Below are 24,041 nucleotides of genomic sequence, written 5' to 3'. Positions count from 1 at the left end.
GAAGTTGACTTCTCTCTCCTTAAAAAATCCTGGGGCCTGGGTTTTAACACCACACTTCGTGGCTATCTCCCTGTTCACTGGTCATTCCTTCCACCTGTCCTCTGCCCACCTCTCCTTTTCCACCTGACTCTTCAAGGTTGGTGTTCCTTGGAATTCCGTTATAGTTCTGAGAACTCTAGAGCCGAGAGAGCAAAAGAGTGCTGCTATCACTACAGATTAGTGAAAAACAAAAACCTCCTCATCTTCTGTACCCCACGGTGTAGAAGTCCGTCCAGCTCTTGTTGACTGAACAGCAGTGGTGGGCTGGGGACATTGCCTTGCTCAGTCATGGTTCCAAACTCCTCCTGGTGCCTTTCCTCGACTGCAGAGGAGCTAGGAACCGTGTTGCCCTGATCCCTTGCAGCTGGAGTCTCAAATGTGTTGGAGGTTTCAACCATCAGCGGTCCTCATGTGAAACTGGAATTTGAAGCTCCTCTAGGTGGAAAGAGAGGCAGGGGAAGTGCCAGAGCCATCCATTTAGCTAGTGTGAGGGTCTAGCAGATACTATGTGGCTCTGGAGCCAACGATCCCGGTGGAACTTTCTGAGGCCTGGCACACCGTTAGGGTAGCCTGTTCATTAATGCGGTGATTTCGGTGACAGCCTCCTGATTCCCAGAAGTTCCCCCCATGGCCTTGTCACACACAAAAATTGTCCAAGGCTTAGCAGTGGAGATTAGGGGGTGTCTTTCAGGGAAGTTCTGGTTATTGTCTAGGAGGAACTCTCAGGAATTTACCTATTCTATAAAGATGTGCACCTTTGATTTTCTACTAACTAGGCTATTTTAGAACTCTAAGGTAGGAATTTACTTGTAGCAAATGAAAGAAATGCAAATACTTCTTGTTCACAGCAAAGCAAATTACTTTTTTTCTGGTAGATACAGAACTGACTTTTGCCCTAAAGAAAAGGTAATCCCAAACATTTTTTGTATTGCTCTAAAACTACACTAATAAGGGAGCCCCTAGTCATCTGTGGTTATTGGGCACTCTCGGTGTGGCAAGTTTGAATTGAGAGATGTTTGCAAGTGTAAAATACACACCAGAATTCAAAGCCTTAGTATGTAAAATAGCTCGTTTCATTCGCTGTTTGTATGAATCATATTGAAATAATATTTTGGATATATTGAACTAAAAAAATATTGTCAAAATGAATTTCACCTATTTATTTTTACTTTAATATGGCTCCTTGAAGATGCTCGTATGACAGCTGTTGAACAATCCTCCCCTGTAGAATTTCAAGCGGGTTCACCTCGCATAGCCAGATGAGTCCAGCATCCCTGATTGTATGTATGTTTATATACACACATGTCTACATGTGTATGCGTCTCTAAATTCTCTTTTGAACCAGATATAACCTAGAAGATGTTCTGTCATTAATGAATGCCTTGAGTAGAAATCTTTGACACAAGTCATTTTATGACTTGCAGGAGAATCTCAGTTTTAACATTTTACTCTTTAGCAACCAGTTCTACAGAGTTGCTCCAACAGGCCCGACCTAATGTCCTTCCAGCCCTCCTACTGACTTCGTGAGGACCCAATTCCCTACATGAAATTCCCTTCCAAAAGAGCTAAGGTGGTTTTCTCGACCTGCTACAGCGCCCTGATCCGATAGCTAACGACGAGGGGTTACTGTGTTCTGAATACTGCCTGAAACACTCGCAGATTCTCTCATTTTGTCTCTAGTCACAACTCAGAGGCAGGCCGTGTTCTCTCCTTCTTGAGGCACTGAGAGTTGAAGAATCTTGCCCCACTCACTCAAGCAGAATTGATCCCCAAGCCCACCTCCGTTCCCACTGTGCTACTGTCTCTTGTCTTTCCCTTAAATAAAACAGAAAGGAGAGGGTGTCTGTCACTTGGCTAATCCCAAAACGGTGGTAGGACAGAGAAGCCAGAGGCTTCGGTCCTGCCTCTTCTGCCCCCAGGCCCTGGGATGCGGTTGTCGGATTGGTTGTCGGGTTTTCAGAATCCGGGGTAGCTCCTCCAGACTCCCCCAGCGGAGGAGGTGGATTGACACCCCCCCCCCCCAGCGGAGCAGTAACTCCAGCAGGTTACTAGTGGAATTGCACTTGAAGTGTGTGACTGACCGTCCCAGAGCTTGCTTAAGAGGCTCCCCACCATCCTTGGCTAAGACAGAGGACAGTTATACTGTAATAACTGCTAATAAGGGCTTCCTGTGTGTCAGATGTTGCGCCGGGCAATTTCTATACATTCTCTTTAATTCATTCAGGAACTCAGTGAGGTGAGGGTTATCCCCATTTTAAAAAGGAGTAATCTGTTTCAGGTTGATTATGGAAGGGCTGGGATTCCCTTGAAAATCACTGAACGCTTCTGCTCATGGGCTACATATGACAGAAATTTTAGACATTACAGGTGATACTTAAAGAATGCGGGGGGGGGGGTGTGTTTGGGGTGCCAATCCTCTCCACAGTTGGAAATCCATATATGACTTTGGACTCCCCAAAAACTTAACTGCTAATCCCCACTGTTGACCGAAGGAAGCCTTACGGATTACAGAGAGAGTTAACACATATTGTGTATGTCAGATTAGAGAGTATATATTTTTTAAGATTTTGAGAGAGAGAGCATGAGCTGGGGGAGGGGCAAAGGGAGAGGGAGAAGCAGACTCTCCTGCTGAGCAGGGAGCCCGATCCGGGCTCAACTCCAGGACTCCACATGACCTGAGGTCAAGGCAACCGCTTAACCAACTGGACCACCCAGGTGTCCCTGATTATATACTATATTCTTAAGCTAGAAAAGCTATTAAATACATTTACAGTACTATGCTATACAAGATTCTCATATAAGTGGACCCGTGCAGTTCTACTTCATGTTGTTCAAGGGTCAACTATATGGTAAAATACCATTAAAAAGCTTATATCGATAATGAAGAAGTCTGTGCTGTTTGTCCACATGTAACTGAATAAGAAACGTGCTTAAGAAAGAATAGCAAAAATATGTACTCTCCTTCCATTATTAATGCTAGTTTAAAAGCTTGAAATGGGCAGGCAACTCAATATTTTCCAGCATGCACCACGTTTGCTTTTAATTCATTAGCTGTCTCTTCTTCCTGTCTGCTCTCTCGCTATGGTCTACATTTTATACCAGTGCTGCAGAGATACCCGAAAGGACTATTCTGCTCCACTTCAGACCCAGGAAATAGAACTGGTATGAATTATTAATAGTGTTGGCTTTCTAGTGCTTTAATTCCACCTCTTTGTTTCAAGAAGGATATTAGTTAAATGGAATTTTTCTTATCACGCCAGGAGCTCACTGCATTCTGTAGGAAACAGTAAATGACTTGAGTAATAGAAGAGCCAGTCCTATGTTGATTTCCACTTGTACCTACGAGGGATTCTCCATCCATTCCACTCCCTGTATCCTTATCAGTGATAGGTTAACAGGGCAATGTTTTCACTGGGCTCTTCGGAGCCTTGGGCTTCCCCAGAGGTGCTCCAGCTAGAGCTGGGAAACGGGGGCCCGACGGGGAGGTTGTGTACCTCACCCCCAACCATTCCCTAGCTTCAGAGAAGCACTTCACTTCTACAAGCATCAAACTTGCATGCAAAATTATGTTGGAAGAAAGGACTCTTCTTTTTAAAAAGCTTAAAAATCCAACTACAACAATAGATGTTTGTACATCTCTGGGATGCTAAGGACAAAGTCTAAAGATTTTTGATAATTACAATATCTGAGGATATACAACCAACTGTGCCCTGAACTTAAATGGTGGCAGGTCATGTGACTGGGTTTGCAGGATGGTCTTGGCCTTCCGGGTGTGTTCTAATAGTCACTCTGTACCCTGGATGAAGTCAGTTACCATGCTATCTAATGAGTAGACTTAAAATCACGAGAACTGCAGTAATATTTGGGGGCTGGCAAAAATAGGTGAAGAGATTCCACAAAAAAAACCTGGTCCACGTGCTTACTCCCAGGTTATTAGGTCTGACCCACAGACCTCCAGCTTCCTCTAAGAGGATGAATACAGTCATTACTGGTTGTTTCATAGGGAACGCCATGGATTTTATCATGGTTCTGTAATAAGAGCAACTATCTGTTTCCCTTTCAAAGTGTGTAAAAAACGGGAGTGTTTTGTTTCATGTGAGATAAAAATCAAAGAGTTAAAAGGTCAGGCCCAGGGATCCCTTGTGTGTGTGGACTGTGGAGCACCCTATAAATGCCCCCTTTTCTCGTGCACGGAAGCTGTAGGCCAGAAGGCGGCAGGCAGGTGCCGAAGCTGGATTCATTCAGTACGTATTGTATTTATTGAGTGCCCACTGTTGTCAGGCATTGTGCAAGATGCTGGGCAGGGAACAGTGAGTCAGACTCCTACTCTGCCTTAGAATTTGCATTCTAATGTGGAGGCGGCACGTGGTGAACACATCAAGAATTACATAAACATGGCAATTACACAATGTGAGAATTCCCATGATGCACACAAGAGTTGGGGGCAGGGTCCCTTTGAGACAGGGGCAGTCAGCAAAGTGTCTGTGGGAGGGTAGAAACCTGAGTGCTTTTTCGAAGGACACAGCTGGCCTCTGTGCTGGTTGCTGAGGCCACAAATGCGTGGCGTCTGCTGTACTTGATAGCCCAGTGTGCGCCGTCCGCACGGAAGAACCAGAGAGCCACGGAAGCCCCGAGGGGACCCATAGTTGGGGCCTGCCTGAGGAGGAACGGAAAAACTCAATGCAGTTAATTTATTAAATGAATAGATTTTTCCTCGGTCTTCTAACATTTTATTCATTTTCTTTTACGCAAAGATAGCCTGAAGAATACTTAACATACATGCAAGATCATTGTCTTTTGCCATTCTGCACAAAAATTCTTACAACGATGTATAATCCTCATCAAACATTGAGATACATCCATAAGGAAATCTCTTAATATTCTTACTTTATTGTTAAGAACAACAATGATTTTGGTAAAAGAGCTAAACTTTATAGAAATGAGTTTCATTTTCAAAATCTCTACATACAGCATTTAAAACAAAAGTGAAGGGAGAACACGATTATCAAGTAACATGACTCCTATTAATAGAATTTTCCATTTACATCTTATCCTTCCTTTTTTATTAGCTGAACCTTATTTTTTTTAAAGCCTATCAGTGGGTCATATTTCTTAAATAAAAATACCTGAAAGATATATACACACAAAGCAGATTGAGATTTACAGCAGAAATATTGGACTTCAGTGTCGTTCAAGCAAATGTAATTCATTCATCCATCCATCCATTCAGTATTTATTGAGTCTGCTAACCTAATAGGTAAAATATGCTGGAGCCAGAGCCATGCGTGCTGGCCCCCTGCCTGGGTGAACACTCTTCATGATTCTTCCTTTACGTACGAAAGCAATTCTCTCAAAGGCACAGAAGTAGCCAAAATGTGCTTGATAGCCTAGGGTAAGGAGTAATTTGAGATTATCCAATCAAGGTGATAAAAATGGATTAACAGGACAAATTCTGGAGAACTACAATTGGGTGGTTTACCTCGGAACCCCAAAGAAAAGAAAACTCTTCTACCAAGGAACTTAAATAAGGCGTCCGTTTCCAGTGAAGACCTCACTCGTTTCCCTAGGTACCAGTTCAAAATAGCAAGAAAAATAGAACATAGTTAAAGTATTATCAGGAAGTATGACCTGAATTAAGTAAACTACCAAATTTTGATGAGGAGCATGAAGACGTGAACAAAAGCAGGGAAAATCGTTACTCTTGATGACAAGATTAAATGTAAGAATGCCAGTTCTTTCTGGATTTTAAAAGGAGATTTGAAAGGATTAGACAAAATTATGCTGAACTCTAGTAGACCTTGAGATAAACAAGGACAATTAGAATTATTAGGTTAGGGGCTGGGGAAGTATAGGGACTGCTGAGCATTAATATATATTATAAGGCTGTAAGAATTAAGATAGTTTGATGTTGGTTTAGGGATTAACCGAAGGTACCAATGGAGTCAAATAGAATGTCTAGAAAAATATTCAGGCATAAACACAGATTTAGTCTATGATTATAGTTCTGGGGGAAATGTGTAAGCATTCAAAATTAAGACCTCTTTTTCATATCATGCAATCACATAATTCCAGATGGATTAAAGATTTAAATATAAAGGATAAAGCCATACTTTCAGTTAAAGATGTTACATTTGGAACATACGCATTTGCTTCTGCTCCTACCTAAACCCCACTTGAGTATGAGTAAAACTAATATTTTAAAAAGGTTTAAACACCCACAAGAACAAAGAACAGGAGAGAAAGCTACAAAACGTTGAAAAACAAGGCAAGAAAACTTGGGAAATTAGCAGACGGACTAGTGGTCACGCTGACCTGAATGGTAAGCATCCAGTGGGGGAAGCGGGGAAATGGCCCTTTTAACACAGTGGAAACCCCCCAAGCCTCAGGCCACTGGAAGGGGACAGAAAGGTGGGGTCAAAAATTCAAGGATTTAAAATTTGTTTAATAAACTGTGCTCTCCTACCCCTACACTGCAGAGTAGCTTCCCCGCCTGTCTAGGTGGAAGCTGGAGTTTCATGCTCTGGCCAGGGTCTTCTAGGCACAGTTGAAAAGAGATAAAACAGGTATTCAGCGAGAGTTACACAGTGAATACTGAGGCCTTACCCTTCTTCCCAAAGAACACAGACAAACTGATAGAGTCTAGGCGGGACATTGGACATGCCTTCCCTGGAAGATTTGCCTCATCCAAGAGAAGAGATACAAAGATACCAAAATTGGAGGCTCCCCAATGAAATGGTTTATTCACCTCCCTCTAGTAAACCTAAGACCATAGCTCTGAAGCTGGCTAAAGAGAAGTCCATTCCAGATCGGAGGATGTGGAGTCCTGCCTTCCATTGTTCTCTCTAGAAAACATCTGCTTGAATTGCTAACTCTGCCCCTAAGATGGGATGTCCCTATGGAGAATCCTTTGGCCCAATCACTGATTCCTGGCCCCACTGGTCTCACCATACTTGTAGGGCAGACGTCTAAGGAAGCGCAGCACAGGCAGGCGGGTATGCTGCTGCTGGGCATCTGGTCACCCTCAAGGGCTCTCCCATGGCAATTATTAACACCTTTTCACTCTAATTCCGCAACCCTACTTCACCTCCATTAATTCTTAGTAAATTACCGTACCTCTTACTCTACTAAGAAAATGGATGCTATCTTACGTCAATACCTCTTCATATCCAAGTTGTTCTCATTTTATTTTTTTTTACCCTTTCTCTTCTATGCAGAGATGTATCCTGTTTTCTAAATCTAATGAGTCTACTTAACGATCCTGTTTCTCCCAACCTGCCCTGGGGCCAATTACCACTTCTTTGCCTTGTACCTTCCATTCATTCCCTCTACCCACTTGTGAGAATATGTGCAGCAGTGCTGAGATGGGCCACTCAGGCTCCCTTTCAGGACTGAAGGACTTATTTTCCAGATGCCGGGAGTGCTGGTGCAAGGTGGCCCTCAGCCATCAGCCTACTTCAGGCGTTGACTCAGCAGAACAAAGTCACCACACTAACGGTCACACCTCCTTCTCTGGGGAGCTCTCCTTTAATTACTGGCTCACGTGGGGGATATCAAGACCCTGCTTTCTCACTGTGAATTGAGACAATGCTGAAGGGTCTTCCCAGCATCAGAGTTCCTCATGTGTCAGTTGAGGTCTTCAGTGAAACTGCATCTCACCCAGCTTCTCCCTCAGTCCAATCCTGTCTACTTTCCTTGCCTCCTACAGGTCTTGAACCTGAGGGCATCCCTACAAACTAGTCTCCATCTCAGAGTCTGTATCCCAGGCTCCCTTCTCTGTGACATCAAGTCTGTAAGTAATGGACATTTACAAATTTGATAGGTGGTGCCAGATTGTCCTTTTGAAAGGCTATACAAATTCACATTCCCATCAGCAATCCAGAAAAGTGCCTCTTTTCCCATACCTTAACTATCACGATTAGATATTATCAAATTTTCAAACATTTGCCATTCCCTAAGCAACAGATGGTGTCTCATTCTTGCTTGATTTGTGTTTTTAAAAATTATGAGTAAGAGTGAGAATATTTGCACATATTTATTGGCCATTTATATTTCTTTCCCTTCCATCTGTTTATGTTCTTTGACCATTTTTTTATTAGATAGCTATCTTTTATGTATTGATTTTTAAGTGCTCTTTGTATAGTAAGAAAACTGCAAGAAAACTGCAAATAAGTTTTCCAGTTTGCTGTTTGTTTTGGCTTTGCTTAAGACATTTTTTGACCATTCAAAAGTTTTACCTTTTTAATTAGTTAACATTATCAATTTTTCCCCTAATGCTTCTTGGTTTCCTGCCATGCTTATTAAGTTGGCATTCCTATGCTAAGATTTGGAAAGTTCTCTAGTATTTAAAACTTAGCTTCAATGTCACTGCTATCACAAAGCTGTCCCTGAGTACCTTGTCCAGAAATAAACCCCATCCAATTCCTTCCCTTTATATTAAAACCACATTACACATCAGATTCCAAATTACAGTTATTTTTATCATTCTCCAAACTCTTCCATTAGTTTCTGAATTACTGAGGGAAGAAACCTCATTTTAGGTATCCGTGTATGCATTCCAGTCTCAAGGATATGCCTTGAATACAGTGCTACTTAAATATTTATTGAATCAAAGTGAATTAACGGGTACTGTTTATGTGGTTCTTAACTAACACCCTTCATGAAACAGGTGAAATTAAAGCACTTTAGCTAGAACTCCTAGATCTGCCATCTCCAGCCCTGAGCCACACCTATAAAGGGCTGACTGCAGGAGGAGCATACGAGTGAAGTCTTAGGACTTGCAAAGTGACAGGTGACCAGAACACGCCTAGGTAAGTACGCAGGTCAGGCAAGATGCTTCCTACAAACAGGGGTGGATGCTTGGAACCACGGTACAAGGTGGCCCTCCGTATGATACCAACACACACTGTAAACACAGCTGAATCTCCTAACAGCACAGCCATTCTGCCCCTACCAGTGGCATAGATTTCTCCTTGGCCATACTTCTGGCTGATGAAGTTCTTAATGGTGTTGAAGACTAGCTACAAGTAGGTAGTCAGGCTCTCAACTAGCTAAATACTTTATCATCCTAGGTGGATTAGTCTTGCAACTCAGAGCCATTAGTAGTGGTCCTGGATTCACTGGTTTCAACTGCTCTCCTCTCATTCTCTCTTGGCCCATTTAAATACAGCTTTCACTCCACCAAAACCATTCTTAGGTCATCAGTGACCAGCGTGTTGCCAGTGCAATGTTTAATTCTCAGTCCTCACCTTACTTGACCTGCCAGCAGTAGGGACCCTGCTGATCCCTCCCGGCTCCTGGAAGGCTGCATTTGATTCCTGGGGCAGGATGCCCTTGCAGTTCTTCTGGAGGCTTCTTTTCTCTGCTGGTACTTCCTCTGCTTCCTGGGCTCTGAACTTTGCACCATCCTCACCTAAAGCACAATCCTCAGAACTCTTCCCTTTTCTATATTCATGTCCTTGGTGATGCCATCCAATCTTATGACTTTCAGTACGGGCCACTTGCAGACAAATTCCGACTTTATCTCCTCCAGCCAGACGCAAAGATCCACCTACATGTGCGACGTCTCATGCAGAGGTCTACTAGTTATCTCAACGTCAACATTCCAAAACTGACTTCTGATCCCCCTCCCCCCACCACCAATCTGCTCATCTCAAGGTCTCTCCACTTCAGTGAATCACAACCACAACCAAGCAGTTTTTCACCAAGAACTCCGGTGTCATCCTTCCGTCCTCTCTTTTCCTCACACCGTGTCCAGCCTGTCAGCAAATCTATTGACTGTACCTTCAAAACACATCCAGAAGCTGATGATTTGTTACCACCACCACTGTTACTACCCTGAGCAAATTACGTATCTCTTCTCTCTTTCCTCATCAGTAACTTGAGAGTCATAATGGACTGTGTAACGTACAGGGTTAATGTGTGGATCAGAGTAAGAGTCTACGTAAAGAACTTCGCACAATGCTGAGCAAACAGTGCTCAATACATTCTCGCTTTTATTATTTCTGTTTCAGACAAAATTTCAAGGAGATAGGACTAGTAAAATTGAAGCCATTGGCTCCTTTTCATAATAAGGGAATTTTATTGTCAACACATGCAATTTCAACTTTTAAGATTTTAACGGAGTTGAAGAAAGTAAGATGTGTTACTGGACTTAGCTTCTAAAAAGGACAAACATGAAAATTTACCTTACCGCAAAACTGTCGTAAGAGCCAGAGAAAGGCTTAAATAGTACAACGGCAATTTGAGTCATTGGAATTCTCTAGCCTGATTCAGAGTAATTTTCAGCTAATCAGACTTTAGCCTAGAAAATGTTTTTAATTCAAGGTTATATGAGATTGATACTTATGATATTTCACAGCTGTGTATGACAGTAGCCTCGCAGCTTGAAAGAACTTTGGGGCTATGAGCAAACTTGTCGACTATTCCTACAGCAACAGCTGGAATAACAGCCATCACTTGTATAAAATTAGCTCCTATTGTTTACCCGTCATCCCAACTAATTGTTATTAGGTAGAAAGAGTCTGGAAAATCTTAACAGTAATATCTGAAATGTCAACAGTATTAAAATAAGCCTGAATTGAATAGGAAGCATCTCAGATAAGTACCCAAAGGCATAAATTAGACACATATATATATATTGCTAATAAAGAAAAACCGTTGCACTACAGAAGCAGAAAAAGTTCCACAGCATTTAACATGTCCCTTTAATGTAGTCACTTTGATAATATATGTAGTAAGAAATGGTTTTTTGAATAGATAAGAAAATGTTCACCTAATTTCATTTAAATGTTTGTGGAAAATCACATTCTTCATACTTTTTTTTTCTTTCAGTCTGCACAAATATAGATCTTTGTAGATATATTTATATGTATATTTATATGTATATTTAAGTCATTTACCATGTGCTGGGTAATGAGAAAAAAACAATGATGAATTGTTTTTATTACTTAACTCTTTGTAAAAATATAATCCTTTTAGATATAAGAGCTAGGTTATAATGGCTTTGGATGTTTTAAGACAGGGGAAATAACCCCAATATGAAATCATCAGTTCACTGTGCTTAATTTGCTTTTCTTTGTCCGTATGTAATTATGTATTAAACTCTCTGGTACTCTGATATATACGTGATGTATATAATGGAACAAAATTTATATTTCACATTAGATGCAAAAGTTACTTAGTAAACTCCCATTGCGACCTGGGATAGGATCATTTTAGCTAGTCCATATTCATGTTATATGCTAATTTTTATTTGTTTATTTTTTGTAGGATGACCTGGCTGAGTAGAGTTGGAAGTCCTAGTTCTCGCATTGACCGCACGAACTTTTCTAATGAAAAAATCATCTCTAAACTTCAATACTCGAATTTTAGTATTCGATACTAAGAGAAATAAAAATTTTAATGCTTACATTGCACAACAAACACTAGATATTAAGTCTATGTATTAGGATATTAGTAGCAGAGTAAGTTAAAAAAGGGACTTTCTGTTCTGAAAGCAACAATAGCATGTGTTACTAAAAATGTCTGACACTGAAATAGTTTTACTCAACTATGTTTTTAAAAAGTAAAAACTTAGCATTATAAAATAAATGTCATTACAAAACATTTAATATGAAGATTTAAACTTGTCTAATGGAATCTTTAAGTGTAATGAATGTTCTAGCAAACATTTGACTAGGCATAAAATAAAGCTAACCATTTAAAAATTAAAAATTATTGTCTGAAATGAATTCTAAAACCTTCTGCATAAAATTTGTTATTGAAGTTGAGTAATTAATATAAAGACCCAATCGTTAGATACAAATGTATGATGATTAGTATAACCATAAAATCCTATCAATAAAAAATTAATTTCTAAAATCCTGGTTGAGACATGACTCTGTATTTAGCTTGGAGATACTTGATGCTTCCTAGGAGCTGTATTCTGTATAGTGAGCAGGGGAGTGATTCCAGTATAACAAGCAGCAAGATTTATGTCAACAACTATCTACAATGGATGGCCTAGTAACCAGAAAAGGAACTGAGAGTCTAACTGAATCATCCTATCCCCTAACCTTGACCTATCATTTGGGGATTTTCACATGTAAATGGTAATTAAGCAACAGAATATTCTAAGGGGAAGGTTCATTTCTATACCATAGAATTATACTATCAAAAAAGGAACACCTTTAACTCCAAATACTGGGGAGTTTCAAATGTTGTAAGTATATACATGCATACAGCCTTCAAGGATTTCCTCATTTTTATAGCAATGGAATCCTTCATGAAAACAAAATTTTCTATGAAATACACAAAAGAAATGAAAAAGCACAACTAGTATGATTGAAGTGGGCATGGAGGTCCCTGGATCCCTGCACACTTGGTCTCACTCGCTCTCCTGCATCTTGTCTGCCTTGCACAATTGCACATCCCCTAGGAGTACACATTAGAAATGACCATTGAACCTATGGAACCAATCTCCACTGCTCCTCTCCAAGGCATAGAGAAAGACTGCAGGCCTCTCTCCTTCACCTGCTGCCAGATGAGAACCGAGAGAAGGAAATGAAGTGGGGCTGACATTGTTCCTTTGAAAGGTTAACTCTATGGCTAATGGTAATATTGGTATCAAATATATGCACAACAATACAACACTAGCAAATGACAAGGATATTTTTTAAACTTTCCAAAAACACTTCAAGGAATAAAGAACTTTCCCGTTACTCTAATGTCATCATCATGTTGAGTATTATACGCATCGAATATTATACAGGAGACTCTATTGCGATACTCATTTGAATTTTGGTCTCCTTTTATTTGTTTAATATATTAAACAAATAAAAATATAAAAATATATTTTAAAATATTTATTTTATTAAAAAAATAAATATTATTAATATTTTATTTCCCTACTCCTGGTTGAAGGAAGAGAGAAAAGCCTTCATGTTTCCTACGCTCAGGGAAGGCTTTGGTGCTAGTCTCCTGAAGACAACTTCTCTTCCAAGGTTTTACCTTAAAGAGCGCATGATGCTATGAGTTGAGGACAAAGACAAACACTAGGCCCTTAGCAGGGAGAAGAGAAGCAGAAGTGGCAAGAGCCAAGGGGAGGAGATGATCAGCCAAGGCTTCGGAAAGGGACCAGTGTAGGTTTCCCAAGAGATGGAGACCTGCGTCTTTTTCCCCCAGTGGCGCCTCTGCAGGATGGCTGCGCCTGAGCAGGAAACAGCTGGAGCTTCCAGAGAAGCGGGATCCCAGGCCCAGGGAGTCCTGCACCAGGCGAGATTCCTGTCCCCAAAGTGCTACAAAGCATCCTGCCACAAGGGACCGTGGTGGCTGGGACAGTCGTCCTGGTAACTGGAATGGACTGGAAACCAGAAAAGTCTTTCCTGAATGTTCTCTCTTGCATGAGACCCTTTACATGGTCCTTCTGGAAGAGGGTAGAAAACCCCAGGGATGACTGAGAATTAACTTCCCACCTCTCAGGATGGGGCTTGAAATGGGTTTGATTTGATTTACAGAAAACAAAATTTCTTGCACACTCAAGTTTGAAACAAAATCTGTATCTCTTTACACATAGAAAGGCTAACTGATTTTAGAAAAATACCATCTCAGAAGTGACACCAATGTGTCACTTTTCTTTTTTTTTTTTACCTCAACACCCTCTGCTAGTTCCCTTCCCAGCTCTCTTGATAAGAAAATCATACTTCGCCGGCACAATCTTCTAACCGCACAGAGTGAATCACATTAGTCAAGGTTGCTTAGTAATGAACACATAACTAAATTCTATTACTGGATGAAGAATGTTGTAAATAATGATTAAAAGTCAGTGTTCATGAATGGGTAGAAAGCAAGAGAAAAAAAAGGTAAAACATTTTTAAACATGTGTTCTCGAGACCAGATAACACATCTTACCAGGAAACTTGCTATGTCAGATTTCACAGTGAACTCACACAGGGAATTTTGAATTTACATATTTTAGATATGAAGAAACCTTGACAGGTTTAGTTTTGTCAGAATCAGACATTTTAAAAACCAAGAAAACAAATTAAGCAAAAGATGGGTATCTGCTTCAGTGAAGACCAACGAGGGGTCGTGATACTCAACGTGCCCACACCCGCAGAATCGGGCTATGATTTGTAAAAGCATATTAATATTTTTTTATATTCATATGAAAATGCCTATCTTTTAAAAAGCTAGTTCAGGAAGTAAAGCTTAGTACAATCCTCTAGGTTGGAGGGAATATGCAAAGGAGAGACTCTACCAGGTGGGGTGAACAGAAGCAGCTAGAGCGTGGGAGAGACATGAGATTTTCTCACGAGGAAGGGTATGGGCTTCTGAGCTTGAGAAGAAGCAATGGAGGTGTCATCTGACACTGGGAATCTCTAAGTTCAGGGGCGTATCCTGCGGCCTGAAGGATCCTAGTGCTTCAAAGGTAGTCACTTCGTTAACAAAGGGCAGAGACGCACTGAAGGGAGACAACTGACAGGTGAGGGGTGGGGACAGGGCCACACCCACTAGTTTGTGCGGGAAGCTGGTCACTGCTGTTAGGACAAAGGATTTTGACTTTGTCTACTGAAGGAATTTTTGAGAAGCACCACCTGTGTCTAAGCTCATAATCAGAGACAACAGAAAACCAGAATCTACTTCCAAAAATTAGCCTGTATTTGGAATGTCTGTACTTCACAAATACATTTCATATGGTAGTTCTCTGGTGTCTGGTTTTTGTTTTTTAAGATTTTATTTATTCGACAGAGAGAGAGACAGCCAGCGAGAGGGGGAACACAAGCAGGGGGAGTGGGAGAAGAAGAAGCAGGCTCCCGGCAGAGCAGGGAGCCCGATGCGGGCTCGATCCCAGGATCCTGGGATCACGCCCTGAGCCAAAGGCAGACGCTTAACAACTGAGCCACCCAGGTGCCCCAAGCGTCCGTTAATTTAAATATCAAAGAATGCTCACTATTTAGTTCAAGGGAAGAGATTTCTCCATCTGGAACTAATTTCAGGAATTGCAAATAGGCAACCTCGGGCAGCAGAGAAGAACCATCAGGAGACAGGCATTCTGGGCCTAACCCATCCATTAACTAGATGTAGGCCTAGGTGCATTTGCAAAATCAAGACTTTCAACTAAATTGAGACTTTTTGCAGGATTCCAGGAAGCCAGAGGCCTCCCAGGAGGTGGTGACAGGAGAACTACAGAAGGGCCGCGTGAAAGACGGACAGCTGAGGGTCCCAGTGTCTGCTCTAATCACAGCGGCCCTGCCCTCCTCTCTCTGCATTAGGACCCTCCCTCAGACATCCGAGAAGAACTTCCTCAAAGAAACAGAAACAAACAACAGCAAGATGACACTGAATTTAGGATCTGGGGTCTTCTTTTCTAAGTGTCTAAACACGTTAAACCCGAATTCATGTCCTGTTCTCTCGTCAAGCCAGTGTGGCTTGTACAGTCCACCTTTAGTCCCTTCCACTGATGCATAATAACGACAAGTACTACTGGAAATAAATTCTTCGTTTTCCCAGTGGCCTCCCTAAAGTTCTCTGGTAGTTAAAGTATTTCTGAAATTGATTTCTGTGGTCTTTTGTTTCTATGTTTCCAAAATGAAAAACATGCAAGACGAAATACAAATATATCATTAGTGGCTTAATTAAAATGTATTTTACAAGCATATCTTGGAGATCTTTATTTTAACCTGACATTTAGCATTATGTGTAAGAGGTAATTTTCCTTTTCTTAATGGATTCAAATTGTTTGGACTAAGACCAAAGACTGATAACAATTTTAAACCTTAGAATTAAAAAGTCTAGTTACTGTATGATCTCATTAGATTTTTCTACAGAAAGTGGGTTTTCCCCCCTCTTAGAGACATGATTTATGCTCTCTGCTGCTAAAAGGTCTATATACATTATTGGTTGGATGTCCAAGATGCTGCTTTTATCCTCAAACTATGTTTTTCTTTTATTTGCTTTGTTTTCCATGGTGGCACTGTGGACTCTGCAAGCCCCAGTGAATACAAGCCTCCAATACAACAGCTGCAGCTTCCCCGCCCCCTTCTCATTTTTTACAAATGCTAGAAATGCATAGGGAAAGACAAGATGCAAGACATTAACTGCATTGGAAATAGAGTTTCTGTTTCAAAACAAGTATTAAAAGGATTCTGGTTAGTCATTTAGTGATTTGCAAGCATCAAAGCAGAATTTCTAACTGAATTCAGTGCACATTAATCTGGATTAACAACATGCTTGCAATGCTTCACCGAGAAATTGGCATAAACAGGTAGACACGATGTACCATTATTTTTGAGATGCAGTATCGACAACAACCAGAATAAATGGAATGGAAATCCTACTTTTCGGGTACTATTTTTTGAGGCAGCAAAAGAAGAATCAAGCCTTCTCTCTGTTCTCTGATCCCGGCTACTATTCTTTCTCCATTACCTGGGATCATCTCACTTCTCCATCACAGCATGGCAGGAAAGGGAAGGACACGTGCAGTGGCATCGTGGGTGGTCCCTGTCCTTACAGCATGGAAACGAGGCCAGGTAGCTTCTTATGCATTCACTTGATAATGATTTGATCTTTGTAAATTATTTTATATGTCCTTTCATATATGCATTTCATAATATTAAAAATTAAGTCTCCTAGAAATGTTATAGCAAAACAACAAAATACTGGATTGGGAGAGATCAATGATTCTAGGACTTTAGACAAGAGGGATACCCACCCTCTGTTGGCAAATACCAGTATATAACCAAACTCCCCTCATTAAAACATAAACAGTAAACAAAATCAGCCTGAAAATTTACCCAAAAAAAGCAATGGAGCTAAGGTAAACGGAACATTATCCTTTCAAGAGAAGGACACACCTCAAAAAGGGATTTATTATAGGAAAAAATTTTCAGGGAACATCTGCTTTTATCCTTGCCAGCATGTAATGAAAGTTGATCTTTGAAAGAAGAGCAGGGAGCCATTGTGGGGGAGGGGGAGATGTGCAGATTAAAATAAAATCTATGGATGAAAATAGCTGAGATGTAAAAAATCATACTCCGAAGAGCCGGCAACACACACAGACACACACTTAAGCTGCGGAACGATTAGAGGAAACCCAGAAGGGAACGGGAGCTTTGTAATCCATTTGGGAATTAGGAACTGGCAAATGTCATTAGTGATGGAGAGCAGTGGTGGCTAATCCCAGCTGATTATCAGAACTACCCAGGAAGCCTTCTAAACACAGAGTCTAGGCCCCCACCCGGAGCTACTGAATCAGGATCTTCCATGGCTTTTGTCCCTGAATCTGCGGTTTTAAAAATACCCGCAGGTGATTTTGACAGTCAGGCAGGCTTTGGAAACACTGGTGTAGAGAATTAAATCTGAAAAGGTCATCAGGAAAGTGAAAGAAAGAACAACAAAAAGAAAATTTGAGAGTGAAAATGAGTGGGTTGGAGGAAAGAGAGCCCATAAATCAATAGAAGTGCAGAGAAAAAAAAAGCCAGAATAACTGAAACAGAAGGAAAAATCAGTTATGACTGAAGAAAGTGTTCTTGAGTTAAAGAATATAGCTACAAAGTATACGGCACAAAGTTATATGGCTAGAAAGGACTTAAGTTTTAAGCAAAAATTACTGTAAAGAAGCCCATACATAAAGTGTGGCTAAAAAAATAATTATTAAGACTTAAAACAAGGCCATCCGGCATTCGCCTCGAGAGGAACCTAATTGCTGCCCAGCAACTGCTTTTTCTCTCATCCCCACACTCAACAGTGACCGCATAATCACTCTTCATTCGGCCATGGCTTTGCTTCCTGTTTCCATCAGAAGAGAGAATTTCCACAAGCTCCTACCGTCCCACTTACTCACCTCCCCACACTGGTACCCAAGTCCTTCCTCCCCCTTCCTGCCAGATGACTGTCCAACCATCTGGGGCTCACCCCAGGGAAGGCAATGCCAGGATCCCATATCCTCAAGGGTGCCGGTCCTGCAATTCTCACTCCCCACCACCAATTTGTGTCTTCTAGTGCATGAATCTTTCCATCGGTCTACAAACATGCTATCATTTCTCCTTCTCTTGACCCCACCCTCTACCACCACATAGCTCTTCCTTTTACGGATCAGCTCCTCCAAAAAAGTGGACTATACTTGCTGTAATCCAGTGTCTCCATTCTGGAAGCTGCTCCCATTACGCTTTTGCTCCCCCTCTCTTCTACCAACACTCCTCTTACTATCCTGAATGATTTTTTTTTTCATTGTTGCTAACTGCATTACTCCATCCCTCTAGTCTTCTCTTACTTAAACCCACCAGCACTTTTTCCATTTGGCTTCCTCGACATCATACTTTCTTTGATTTCCCTCTGACCTCATATTTACACCTTTTCAGTCTTTGTTGGTGATTTCTCCTCCTCTCTCTAAGCTTGTGCCATTGGAGGATCTGAGAGTTTTGGTCCTGGACATCTCTTCTTAATCCGTACTCACCCGTTTGGCAAGCTCATCCAATCTCATAACTGAGAAGATTTTATTTATTTATTTGACGGGGTGGGGGGAGAGAGAGAGCACAAGCAGGGGGTACAGCGAAGGTAGAAGCAGGCTTCCCACTGAGCAGGGAGCCCTGTGTGGGGCTCGATCCCAGGGCTCTGGGATTATGACCTGAGCCAAAGGCAGACGCTTAACCAACCGAGCCACCCAGGCGCCCTTCCAATCTTGTAACTTTAAATATCACATGCATGTGGTTAACTCCAAAATTTACATTTCCTATTCCAGCTTATTCTCTTGACTTCAGGTTCATATAACCAACAAGCTACTCAACATTGCCAATTGGACTTCTGTTAGACATCTCAAATTGTCATGTCCCAAACTGAGTTCCAAATGTACTCTCCCAACAGACTCCGCGCCTCACCGACGGTCCCTCCGACAGACTTCCCCGTCTCTCTCAATGCTGGCAACACCGTATTTTGAGATGTTCCAGGGCAAAAACTCAGGGGGGAAAGACAGTCATCTTTGACTTTTCTCTTTCATTCATTCCCCCGTTGTCTCTCTCCTCAAATGTCCCTAATCTGTTTAAAAATAATCCAGTAGGAAGAAGGGAGAGGGAGAAAGTGGCTGGAGGGATAGCTAGAACAAGATTAAACATGGATTGACAACTACAAAAGTGGGCGCATAGGAGATCATTAGACCATTCCCTATCTTTTTCTTTGTTTATATTTTCCGTAATAAAAAGCTACAAAATGGGTGCTCAAATCCAACCACTTTTCACTAACTCCACGGCAACACCCCCAATCCCAGTGCCCATCAGTGCTCTCATAGTCTCCTATCTGAACTCCCTGCTTCTGCCTTTGGCCTTCCTCAGCCTGTGCTCAACATAGCATTGAGTGATACTGCTAAAACAGAAATGAAATCATGTCACTTTTCGGCTTACAATCTTCTGACTGCCATCTACTTTAAGTGAAAGCCACAGTGGTTACAAGGTATTACATTCATAGACCATCTGGCCTCCCCTTATGTCTCTGATCTCCTCTCCTACTACTCTTCCCCTGGCTCAACTGCTCCAATCTCCTGGAACTTCTTGCTGTTCCTTGCCAGTTCCAGGCATCCTCTGTATCCTTTCCACTTACTAATTTCTCTGACTTAAATGCTCTTCTCTCAGACATCCACAGATATCACTCTGGGTCTCTGGGTAAATGTCACTTTATCAACCAGCCCTTCCCTGCTCACCTATTTAAATTGTCACTCACTCCCCTAACTCCCTATCTACCTCTCTCTTTCTCCCTGGTGCCTATCACTATCTAACTAGTATGCTATACAGGACTTATTTTTTGTCTTTATACCAATGCAGGCTACCTTAGGGCAGGAGCGTATGTAAGTTTGGACCTGCTTTAACCATAGCGCCTCGAACAGCGCATTGCCGTGGGGAGTGCTCAGGAGTGCTTGGTGCATTACATATAGAAAAAGAAATATTCCCCCGAAGGCTTAAACTAAGATGACAGAAGACTCTATCTTCATGAAAATATATGAAAGATGTTTTAAATTCCCTTATAAACACTTCTCCCATAATCAACCATACGTTGATTATGAGACACATAAAATAAGGTGACAACAACTTCCACTACCATTTGTGATGTAGTGACAAGCACTAGACTTAACATCCCATGGTCAACAACTAAAACATTGCACAAAATATACAGAACAGCTGTTTCCAGACATCGGACCACAGGCCGCGCAGGACCATGATCCCCGAGGAAAGGGGAACAAATGAGGTGAGCCCTTCAGTTGTCATTATTTTCTGCCTAGAGGCAATTTCCAGGCTGCAGGAGCAGGAAGAGGGAGTCCAAACAGTGCCTGGAGACCTTGCTGAAGAGAAGAGACAGAATGGGGTTTAGGGAGACACCGCTATGCCTGGCAAGTGGCACCATATTAGACAGCACACCCCTAGATCGAGGAGGGAAACGTGGAAACAAATCCACTGAAACTGAATCGTGGCTGTCTCTAGTGGGTCAAATTGCTCTCTATTTATATCTATGTTTACCAAATTTTTCTGTAATCAGCATGTATTCTTTTATAATATGAAAAAAGAAAACTATTGAAAACATGTGTACACCGAAGTCCTAATACCTAATTTGGAATTTTAAGTGGTGATTTCACCAGAAACTTTTTAGAATTAAACTCTAATAGCAGAGAAACTGAGTTAGCACTTAATCCTTAAAGGCAGGGTTCATCTCTGGATAGGAATTTCTATGCCAACGAAGAGTTGAGAAAAATGGAAATCTCATTTGAATTTAAGGAACTACTTTCAAGTTTTCATGGGCAAATGAAATGAGTAGTTTCTTTACAACAATAGTTCTTCGGTACTGTGACGGATCTAGATAGGATTATTTGTAAGAAGCACAAGAAAGACGTTCTATCTCAGAGACATAATGGATTACTCTGACAATATAAAAATCAGAGAAATTTTGAAACTTTTCATTTGTCTAAGTATATCACAGTTAAAAGGGGAAATAGCTTTGTGTTTATGGTTGTGTAAAATTTAACAAATATTTTAGTAAGGTAGAAAATAAAATCAGTTTAATGGACTTAAATAGAGATGAATAAAAGACTTAATATTAGATCTTTAGAAAATTGAGGGTATATACTGTAAATTCTTTCAATCTGTCTGCGACCTCCTCACATTTCCTCCTTCACACCAATTGGCTTCAATTTAGCAACAATAAGACCTCTTAATGGGCCCCATTAGTGCCTAAAATATGCAGCCTGAATAATACATCTGAGACATCAGCATTCTGGTATTTAGGCCTTAGCTTAACTCTGATTTTAAAAAGAATGCCCATGTTCCATTCGTTTTATTGTTTTACCCATTGTTTGAAAACAGAGTGGAAAAAAAACACATTAGCTCTTCTCGAATGTCAGCAAACGGGGTAACTCAAAATGTGTAGAGCTGTCAGTCCACGGCACATCACAGGGCTTGAATGCAGGGGTGTGAGGGCAGGACGTGGGCAACGCTGCCGGCCAGGAGTTCCAGCCCTTCACCGATACCAGGTGAAATTCTACCTAGCACATCCTTTCGTGCTCAAAGTTTTGGTACATTTAAAAAATTAACCACATCCAAGGATAGAACTTGGGTGTATTAAATGGTATTCATTGGACTAAAACTGACAATATCACTTTGAGATAGGACAGAACAGGTCAATTTAATGCAAATCATGTTTTTCCAAACCATAATGTGCACGGCTTTTTAAGTGCTGGCTGTCCCTGAGTAGCTCATAATCCTACGGGGAAGTGCGACCTTCACTAACACACATCTAGAGTAAAATTCCAAGGTATGAATGAATAAGGCTATGTCCGTATAGTCCGTGTGGTGTAAATCCTAAAAAATTAAGGCCCAATATTATGTGCTGCCTTGACACAGGATGACATCAGGAGGAGCTCAAATGGCCTCACTGCAAATTCTCTTTCCCCTGCCTGCTCCCAGGAAAAAGGTTCCCTGGCCTAACAACTTCCCTTCCAAGGGACCAGATGCATTTCCTGCTTATTCCTGAGTAGCAAGTTTTAGTTCTCCGCCAGCGGACAGAATTAGTCAAGCCAATCACATTCCCCAGTGGAAACCAGGGGTGACCTCATCCTCGACACTACAAAGCCTGCCTCCCCCAGCTTCTGGGTGTTCATTACATTCTGGATGCAACCCCCATGTGGCCCTGCAGGGCGTGGTGTCCATCTCTGTGGCTGTGAGTGTACGTGACTAGTAAACTGTTGATGATGTCATCTGTCCAGTGTCAGGGGTCATGTGCTCAACCATCCGCATAACTGTAGGGCAGGACTCTCCCTCACCAAGAGGGCGAATAGGAGAAGATTAGAATCCGCTACCTCTCCTAATACTGCAAAAGGTCTAGCTTTAGAAGAAGATCCTTATAGGGGCTGTCCAAAAAGTTTTTGTGAACTAGGTTGGCCCGGATAGAGAAGGATATTAAGGGTTTGGTTTTGCACATGGCCTTGGTCTTACCTCTGGGATTCTCTGCCAAAGAAGTATATAGACAAGAAATGACAGCCCAATAGCAAACAGTCAGGATTTCGTTAACGGGGCAAGGACTCAGTTCAACGATGGAGTAAAAGACTAGGACTAAAAGTTACATTACACAAACGGATATGAAGCAGGAGGCCCAAGCAAGCCCTCTTACTTCCCACGTGCTTTCCTTTGAGTTCTAGACCCTCTCTCAATAGCTGCCTCATTCTGGACGACTGCTCCATAACTCCCTCCAGCTGCAGGTAGGACGGAGTGTTAATGTGGCCAGGCCAGCTGAGACAGACCCTGTTTGCTTTGTCCCATTCCTGGAAACAGGAAGGACACCATCCCCGAGCAATGACCTTTAATGCAAGGATCCCAGCCGCCAGGAAAATGGTCCCGGTCAACGTCCAGTCCCGACAGTCTGCTGAGCAAGTTTATTCTCCGGTGGAATGAAAGTGGGTGGGGAGAGGGGTGCCAGAAGTGCAGCAACAGTTTCCTTTTAAACCAGCAACAAAGGTCAAAGTTCCTTCTTCCAAACAGGACAGAACAGACTCCAGGTAAATTAACTGTACCTGCAAACACAGTAAAGCCGAAATGAGGACGGTTTATGGTAAAATACACTGTTTGGGCCAGAAGATCCGAACTGTGGAGCTGTGAGATCAGGAAGGCCGGTGTGAAGACAAGGTCCAGGCCTTGGGAGAGTGCCAAGTCCAAAGCCAAATGAGGGCTGAAACATACGCCCCAAAAATATGCAGTCTGATTTTAAAAATGCAACCTTTCTTGCATCAACACCAAGGTTTCAGGACGCTCCAGGAGTCTCATCTCTGGTACCTGGAACTCTCAGTGAAAAATTCCCGAAGCAGGGATAAACCGGTGGGCTAGCAAACAAAGAATGAGGACTATATAAAATGTACTGGGTATTTTTGCCATTTATTCACCAAGTATCTACCGAGAATCTGCCAGATCCCAAGCAGTGTGCATGGGGCTGGGGGCGAAGAGAGGAATATGAGACAATCTCAACTTTTCAGACATTTATTTTTAATGGTAATGCTGACAGAGGATGAGTGGCTGCGCACGGACCACGTGCCAGACGGTACATATGGACCATCTCATTTCAGCCTCACAAGGACACCGTGAGGAAGGCAGGGACAATAATTATTATCACTTTTTGATGAGGAAATTAAGGTTCAAAAAGGTAAAACTTGCTCCAAGTCATGTCATTAAGAAGTGGTTCCAACTTTAGGGCACCGTTTGTGACCATTATGCTATATTCCTGCAAATACTGAGTGAGAAACAAAAAGAATATTTAAAATAAGTAGAATTTTCAGTTCTATCCATATTTAGTTCAGAAGAAAAGATCATCATGGATGGGAAGCCTGGGTGGCTCAGTTGGTTAAGTGTCTGACTCTCTGACTCTTGATTTTGGCTCAGGTCACGATGTCAGGGTTGTGAGATCGAGCCTGTGTCAGGCTGGGCTTGAAGCCTGCCTCAGATCCTCTTACCCTCTTCCTCTGCCCTTCTCCCCACTCCCCACCTTCGCTCTCTAAACAA

At 41.8% G+C, this 24,041-nt stretch overlaps 1 protein-coding gene across 8 annotated transcripts in view; it reads left to right on the top strand.

The window, feature by feature from the left end:
* ACYP2 (acylphosphatase 2) overlaps positions 1-11,893 on the top strand; it is a 255,891-nt gene extending 243,998 nt beyond the window's left edge. For all 8 annotated transcript variants that reach the window (XM_040623481.1, XM_040623480.1, XM_040623484.1 and 5 more), the window contains one exon: positions 11,308-11,893. In XM_040623481.1, coding sequence (XP_040479415.1) covers positions 11,308-11,422 — 115 coding nt within the window. In that variant the 3' untranslated portion in view covers positions 11,423-11,893. The remainder of the gene's footprint in view (positions 1-11,307) is intronic.
* Positions 11,894-24,041: the final 12,148 nt, after the last annotated feature.

This window comes from Ursus maritimus, unplaced genomic scaffold (genome assembly GCF_017311325.1).
Source record: "Ursus maritimus isolate PB19 unplaced genomic scaffold, ASM1731132v1 scaffold_6, whole genome shotgun sequence".
Taxonomy (NCBI): Eukaryota; Metazoa; Chordata; class Mammalia; order Carnivora; family Ursidae; genus Ursus; species Ursus maritimus.
This window is presented reverse-complemented; position numbering and strand designations above follow the sequence as displayed.